The sequence below is a fragment of the Papaver somniferum genome, chromosome 1 (genome assembly GCF_003573695.1).
Source record: "Papaver somniferum cultivar HN1 chromosome 1, ASM357369v1, whole genome shotgun sequence".
In the NCBI taxonomy this organism is placed as follows: domain Eukaryota; kingdom Viridiplantae; phylum Streptophyta; class Magnoliopsida; order Ranunculales; family Papaveraceae; genus Papaver; species Papaver somniferum.
In genome coordinates this window covers 207,225,277-207,233,418 of record NC_039358.1, presented here as the reverse complement: position 1 = coordinate 207,233,418, position 8,142 = coordinate 207,225,277, and the positions used below count along the sequence as shown (strand labels likewise).

The following is an 8,142-nucleotide window of genomic DNA, read 5'->3' as shown; positions in this document are numbered from 1 at the left end:
TTTAAAAAATATTAGTTTATTTCAGAAAAAAAAAAGAAATTCAGCTACTAAAAGCGAAAAAATCACAAGTAAACACAATTTTTGACTTCTAGAAGTAACAAAAAAATAAACACAATTTTTGACTTCTAGAAGTAACAAAAAAATGTTTTGTGTAGCAAAATATTTTTATTTTTGACTACTGAATGAACTTCCGATTAGGATATCCAAGTTGACATTCTTACTTCTATAAAAGTTATTATGAAATTGTGTACCACTATCCATACTAATTATCATACTAATTATCTTCTGAATATTTCGCTCTTAAAAGTCGAAAAATAATTTCAGTTTATACTTCCAATCCGACTCCGACTCCATTTCACTCATACGAGTGGACTCATTGGTGAAGCTAATACCTACCGTTCTAACACAAAACTAAGATCAAAACTCAAGACAAATGTGAAACTAAAGAAGAGAATTAGTTTTTTGACAGAGGAATAAGACCTCACATCCAACTTAGCAAATAATCCACACTGGCATACGTCTGATTTTGTGCCCAAGCACCAACCAAATCCGGAACGTGCTTGAGATTTCTTACTTGGAACTAGAATTGCTCATGAAAATAAAAAGCAAAGACTATAAAGATTTCAAAAGAAAGAAAAAAACACTACCAGAAAAAGGTGCAACTTTAAAGGCAATGGGGAAGCTGCAGTCGGCACAAACTTATGTAGTACCAGCTAAACTTGCACATCAAAAGTTATAACCTGCGTGTGGATAAAAAAATCTCATAACCTCAAACATGTCACTCCTCATTGGTAAGTGGCTCCCAGATAACAAACCTAGGAATTTACAAAAGTGACTTTCAAAATTCAAAAGATGAAAAACTTCACCAGATCATAGTTGGGGTTAGTTTGATTGAACTTTCACCATCTTTTATAACCTACCCTATTCAAGCAGACAACATAATAATGTAAACCATATCAATAGCAGTATACAATTCAGCTACCAACCAATGTCTTCTAGACTCTAGAGTGTACTTCATTTCAGAATTTGTTTCCATGTTAATATCTTATCGTTACTTTAATGCTTCACTATCTTCTCGTCATTTCATCTCTACAATTCTCAGCATCATCTCCTTACACTTGGAGAGAGTTCAATTTAGCTTCAATGGCTTTCCTGTGAAAGATGCAAACAATATTAGTATGAAGAAACAAACAAGATCAGCAAAGCTGGAAAATATCATATCAGAGTTCTTGATGTTGGAAGTGAAGGTATAAAAACTTTACATGTACAAATCTTTAAGCTCTTTGTTTTCCGGATCGAGCGTCAAACCCTTCTGAAAGGCATCTGCTGCATCATCGTACCTCTGTACAAAAAAAATCGAGCAAAAAGTTAAAAATGGATATTGTTTATTACCTATTGGACTATTGGAGTAAGGAAATAGAGGGAAGATACATACTTTCAGTATATTGTGCGCAACACCCAACCTATAGTATGGCTTAGGCCATTCAGGTCTTACATGCATCAATAGAGTGGCATACTCAAGCGCGTCGTCTCCTTCATCCAGACGCGCATAACAGGCATTCATGTTGGATAGTACAGCTGCATCATTTGGACGAATGCCCCAGGCCTATTTCCATTAAAAATAAACAAAATCATTAAAATTAAAATAATCAACATAAAAAGGAAGAGGATGTGTATGATGTTGAATCAATTTATCAGAAGTATCCACGGTCATTGCCATAAAAACTAAGGATACATACAGCACTTTGTAATACAACAGACAAATTTGCTGATACGACTATAATGATATAATGGTATATATTACTTCCTACAGGTCCATGTGCTACCAGAATACCAGAACCAGATATGTTTAGATGTCAAAATCAATCAAAAGAACTAGCGGAATTCCGCCCCGGCTACGATGTGGTCGGGCCACATCCATTTTGTTTGCGGCCCCCTCTTCATTTTCTGACACCTATTTAACTAAAAAACTTGCCCCCTCTAAATCCCCTTAACTGTTTCACTTTTTCAGAAAAAGTAGGAAGTTATAGAAAGAAAAAAGAAAAGCAGTAAAGTAATAAAACTGTTTTCCAAATTTTTTCTTACTTTATGCGACGTATCATCATTTAAAGAGGGGCCACATACTTGAAGTATGTGGCCCGACCACATCGTAACCACACCGGCGGAGCCAACCACAGACCGGAGCTAATTTGAGATCGTAAAAACAAATTATTATTTACACCCAAGATGCTCATATGTTTACGTGGATGTGAGAACAGTTCAGTGACAGAAAAAAGCTTACCTATCTGCCAATAGAAGAAATAAATCAATAATACATTGTGCAATATACAAATCAACTAACCCATGATTTGGTTAATCTAATAAGTTTATAAATACTAACTGACATATGTGCCATAAATACCAACAAAGGTTGCACTACTAACTATATGGATTCTTGTTCAAACTGCAAGCAAAAGCGTAAAAGTTTCCAAGTTACTCATTGTAGCAGAACCTATAAGCTATATGGATTCTTGTTCAACAGCAAGCAAAAGCGTAAAAAATTTCATCAATTATAAACTACCTCTCTGAACAAATGCAATGCCATAACATACTGCTCTCCCTGGAATGCATCTCTTCCTTTTGTTTTTAGCTGGTGAAATTTCTCCATTGCATATACTCCCCTCTGCCAAAAGTATTCCAAATAGTTGATGAGTTCACATTAATTTTTGGAATTTCAACACATTCAAAGTGCTGAATTTGCAGTGAATGCAAGAGATGCGAGATGGTAGAAATTAGTATTGGTTAAGTTGGTGTGTCTAGAGACAGCCAAAGCAAACTGGGCATGCAAACAACTCAAGCTAGCCCAGCCTAAGGCTGAGCCTGGTCTGCGATGGAGTAGACCACACCCTTTGGCTAGCCTGTGCATGTTGTTTTAGTTTTGGGGAATAAAAATTATCATGCGAGGGACTGTAAATAGTCCAAGTACTACAATGTTTCATATTATGCAGCCATCTCAAAGAGCGTGAATGGGGCTCCATTAAGGAGTGAATGAGCCTCAAACTCGACGACATGCTCTAGAGGTAATTGAATAGAACTTGAAGCAACAATCGTAGCAAGACTAATATTTGGTTATGAGCCATCTCATGGTGCGATACCTGCTTCCGAGGATAGAGGTAAGATGGCTTATTTAGGTTTTCAATAACCTGGCAGTACTACTGTAGGTTTATAGAAAGTAAGTTTATGGAAAGTAGGTTTACAAACTTGACGAGTGAGTGAAGGCAAAAAAGAAGGCACATGCAGGCTAGGAGGAAAGTCCGCTAGAGGTTGATGAATAGTGGAGGCGAAAGATAAAGCTGTCGACGATTTTAATTCACGTAAAAAGGAGCCAGAATGACCATTTGCTAAGTTACCGTGAAAGTAAGGAACCAAAGCATAGTTAGACAACCCATCAGGCATGTAAGACAAGAGCTCCAAACCTGCATTTTGTTGGCATCAGAATTTACATGCCTCATTAGTCCGGTGATGCTCCAATCAGGATAAGTTGGAATCCGAGAAGTCACAGGAAAAAGAACTTCGACCACTTGATAATTGCACCTCATAGCAGCAATCTCCAATGGTATCACCCCTCTCTATGGTCGAAAACAGAAACAAAATTAGATAAGAAACTGAAAGTCACACAACATGACTTTTTAATGCAATAAGGTTTAAAGCAGTTGGAAAACCTTATTAAGACTTTTCTGTATAGGGTAGACATGACATAGATATGAACAGACTACGAACATCAACTATCGTATCTATCAAACATAGGCCGAGAACAAATACCCAGACAAGTCATTAGGCTACAGAATTTATGATGAAGTTGTATTGGCAAGCATAATCATGTGTGTGTGTGGAGATAACAAAAGATATCAATATTTGGACAAACATGGAACAAGTAGCAAAGTTTAGCACAGCCATACAATCTCTTTATAATTTGGATCTGCACCAGCTTCCAGTAAGCATGTAATGTCATCTGCGGATGCCTCCTTTACTGCAACTGTCAGAGGTGTAATTCCATATGATACAGCATTTGGGTCAGCGCCTGCCTATATATATGCAAATTGAAAGAAGTTAGTACATGGTTCAGCACATGAAAGCTATGAAAGGTGCATATAATGGGATGTAAATTTACAGACACATGTGGTTTCGCAAATGCCTAGTTATCGGATTTAGAGTTTTCCCAAACTTTCAGAATTACTCCCATTATTTTGGTCCATAAGAATTATGTTATGTCATAAGGCTCCATATCAACCTTTTGGTGTTTATTGAGAATTGATAGCTTGAACAGCGAGAAAATATAATATAAGAGAAATAGAGGATCAAGCATAAAAAATACTAGAAACATAAAGGAATTAGACAAATCTAGTTGCAACAAACAATGGAAACCAGTTTATTTATACCTGCTAGAACTTGACAGAATAAATGACAAGAAAATAATACAAAATGACTCGCTGACCACAATTTTTGGTAAGCAGACAGGTTTATGGCTCGGCATAAGGTCAACCAGAGACGCTGTCAGTAATTCACCACATTCAGTTGGAACAACATTTGGAGGACTAACCAAATCCGAATGAACCAGTTTGACAAAATTTTCTAGAAGGTCAAATAGAAAAAAAACAACTAATGACAGGCCTCATAGAGTCAAAAAATAATGAAGCAACGAAGACCTACTGATAAGAAAAAAAGGGTAATCTGAAACAAAAAATAAAAAGCAACTGCCATGCCATTTCAGAATATGAATTTTGGAAAATTGGAATATGTTTATATCGAAAGTCAGAAGTTCATTAGTCAACTCTAAAACTTAAGATCCCGGTAATACCCAAAACAAATATTAAGCAGATGCTATGATGTAAAGCCAGTTGGATGTTAGCCAAAAGAAGAAAATAGTGAAAATTCTCAACAATATACTAGTGGTGATTCCCTTTTCTGGTTTACGAAGAAACGTACAGTTACAGTTACGATCTGAGTAAACAAAAAAAGACTGTGCCACCAGAAAGTACTTGTTACCTGTAATAAAAGCTTCATACATTCCCATAATTAGAGGTGTAAGCGAACTCGGACTATTAGCTCCGTTAGGCTGCATGGTTGAAGAAAATCAACTAAGTTCGATCACAACTGAATAAGCAGGTACCATATGTTGCTCTCAATTACCTAATCATTTTTACAAGTAAAATAAAGTAATAAACATCATAAAGTTACGAATAGAGAAGGTTGGTAACTTGGTATGTTTTAACTTCTAAGAGTGGAAGCAGACGTTCTAAGGACAAGTTACAATATCTCTTGATTGACTACTTTACAGACGAACAACTGTTCAATACCATCAGAAGAACCTAACTTACATTTGCACCGTGATCCAATAACACTTTAACAGCATCTGGATGACCATGACTAGCCGCATACCAAAGAGCAGTGAAAGACCCAGTGCAAATACGAGCTGCAACATCTACACGAACACCCCTTGAAAGTAACAAGGTTATTATCTTTGTATCACCTGCACATAATACCTCAAAATTTTATGTTCAAACAAACCAAAAAAAAAATGGGTAAGAAGTTGATTTTTTTTCTTCTTATACTCAGACTTCATAACCTACTTTGAGGAAGTCTAGGCGCTAGACAGGTCTGGAGTATTTTGCCATGTTTCCTGAACACTGGAAGGAAGTTCAATTATTTTCACATTGACCTGAGCATCTATCTTGCGGTGTAAAGTTGGGACTAGGATATTTTTGGACAACCAAAGCAGGATGGCTTACTAGTCACTAGTAGCCCAACCATCAAGGCAGTAATCCTAGCATGTAGATATGACTACTAGTAAATAAGAGATCATACAATACAGGCACTAGTAACCTAATTTACTTACAGAGGCACATCGTACATCCTTCACTGTTTCCTGATAAGTTAAGTTTTTAATGCAGTGTCGCAGTCACGACTGTTTCCAAGTATAAAACATTAGGTGTCATGTATAAATGTTTAATTCACATCTAATATACAGGTGGCATTGCTTGCTAGAGCTGGTAAGGTTTGATCTGCAATTTGTCTCCTTTGTTCTAACAACATAGAAACAAATGCTCATCCAAACAACATAGAAACAAATGCTCATCCATTCAATCATCGCAACTTTACTAGTCAAGATTGGGATTATATCTTCCCCAAGCTATGGAATGGAGTGCATTTAAAGCCAATGTGAAAGCTATTATTTGGGAATGGAGTGCATCTAAAGCTAAATTTAAGAAGAAAAGAATATTGGCTATGCTTCCTTTTGCAATTTGGTGGAACATATGGAGTGAAAGAAATAATAGAGTTTTCTCTAACAGGAGAGGAATGCCAAGCAAGTTATTGTGTCTGTTAGATGCATCATTTTCAGATGGGCTCTGCACACTAATCTATTTGAAGGATTTTCTTAATCTACTTAAATTTGTAACTGGGACGCTGTAATGAATTGTCCCTAGTTCTTTGATTCTTTTGTGTTCATCATTTTATAACCTGTCACTCCTAGTGTCTCTTTTTCAATAATATTTTACCCTTTTAAGTTTTAAGTAAACAATTATCTATATACAGGTATATTTGAATATATGGTGGGTCAGACATGTTTGGATTTAAAGGCACAAATGAAGATCTAATATCATACATAATGAAAAATTCATCCAGAGAGGGAGTACCTGACTTTGCAGCACAAATTAAAGGAGTGGCATTCATAGCTTCTGACACATCAGGGTCCGCACCCTTTTCAAGAAGATATCTAAATGTGTCGAAATGCCCCTTTAAACTTGCATGAAGCAAGGGTGTTCTACCTGTAAAACAGATAAAACAATAAGACACATGTATTGAATATTTACAGCAGCAAATTATGAACAATTTGAATGAAGATAAATCTCGGACACCGTGACTTGATAGGCCTTAGCTCTTAACCACATTTTCGACCACTACCCTTCTCTACAGTTAAAAGCATAACAATATTCTTTGACGTATTTAGTTTTGAGGCTTTCCTAATAAAAACGACAAAGTGTTCCAAAAAAAATCTTCCAACAATCGTGTTCCAGTTGACCACAATATGTTGGCAACTCTAAGATTCCCACTATAGAAGAGATTACCAAAGAGATATATATAACTAGCAAAAAATTTACCCAAACCAATTCTATAATATAGATTTTAAAAGGGTAAATAGACATACCCATATCATCATAAAAATAATTGACCCCTAAGACAAAATCGCCTAGCATTTTAATTGTTAAAAAAAGAAGGCTAGAAATGATATAATACCCTTTCGATCTCTGGAATCCACATCAAGTTTCAATTTCTCAATCAAGTATTTGCAAACGGGTTTAAACTTCCTCCTATAGCAGCACTATGAAGACATCCTCCTCCATCTAAACCATTTTCACCTGTAATCTTTCCAATCGCTTCTGCGACTCCAATCCCTTCACCTTTAGCAAGATTGAAAGCCAACCCTAACAAAATAACCAGACAGAAATGAAATTAAAAAAAAAGCACAATTCATTTTGTTATTTTAGATATTTACTGTTTTTCTTACTCTTGAAGAGCTTGAGTTTCCCATCGTAAGCAGCATTAATCAACTCACAATCACAAGGTGGTGAGGTTGCTTCTGCAAACAAAACAACAAGGGGGAAAAACTAAAAATCAAGATGAGGAAATAGTTAAATAAGGAGATGTAAGAGTAGAACGGAGAAGACCCATTCAGATCGTCCTCTTAACCTACCCATAGCTTGTAAAAAACTTTGACTTTTTGAACTGCAGGTGAAAAAATGAAGATCCAGAACTCGAGACAGAGACACCGAAGTTAAAGAAGAGGTTTTCACAGGAGGAGGAAGACGGACATCCAGAGCTCTCCAATTTAGGGTTTTCTTTTAGTGTCTTTTTGCTACAGCAGAGATTGAGAGGCTGGGAAGTGAAAGGGTTTTAGAGGTTTTATTTTTTATTTCTTGGGAAAAATAAAAGTGCGCGCGAGAAGTGACGACACGACACTACGACAGTGGCAGGTATACCGGAGGCGGAGTGTTATTTACCGTCCGTCCGTGCTGAAAATGGGTTTGGCAAACTGTGGAAAGTTGGCCCGCACACGGTTCGGTTCGGTGCGGTTGTTGGTAAAACCGTTCACCTAACCGTGTA

The 8,142-nt window shown here is 36.5% G+C and overlaps 1 protein-coding gene across 1 annotated transcript; it reads right to left on the bottom strand.

The window, feature by feature from the left end:
* Positions 1–673: 673 nt before the first annotated feature.
* Positions 674–7,903, bottom strand: LOC113314133 (hsp70-Hsp90 organizing protein 3-like). Its single transcript, XM_026562902.1, has 12 exons — positions 7,733–7,903; positions 7,547–7,618; positions 7,276–7,463; positions 6,675–6,806; positions 5,358–5,509; positions 5,026–5,095; positions 3,939–4,064; positions 3,456–3,608; positions 2,561–2,662; positions 1,436–1,606; positions 1,263–1,342; positions 674–1,152 (listed from the first exon to the last, which is right to left on the bottom strand). The coding sequence occupies exons 6-12, from the start codon at positions 5,041–5,043 to the stop codon at positions 1,113–1,115; spliced, it is 690 nt and encodes a 229-aa protein (XP_026418687.1). The 5' UTR covers positions 5,044–5,095; positions 5,358–5,509; positions 6,675–6,806; positions 7,276–7,463; positions 7,547–7,618; positions 7,733–7,903; the 3' UTR covers positions 674–1,112.
* Positions 7,904–8,142: the final 239 nt, after the last annotated feature.

Excerpts from the sequence above, each read along its gene's own strand:
- LOC113314133 (XM_026562902.1), bottom strand. Across the intron at positions 3,609-3,938 it reads ATCCAAATTATAAAGAGATT|AGAGGGGTGATACCATTGGA; the intron begins GTATGGCTGTGC and ends TTTCGACCATAG. Across the intron at positions 1,153-1,262 it reads GAGCTTAAAGATTTGTACAT|GAAAGCCATTGAAGCTAAAT; the intron begins GTAAAGTTTTTA and ends CATCTTTCACAG.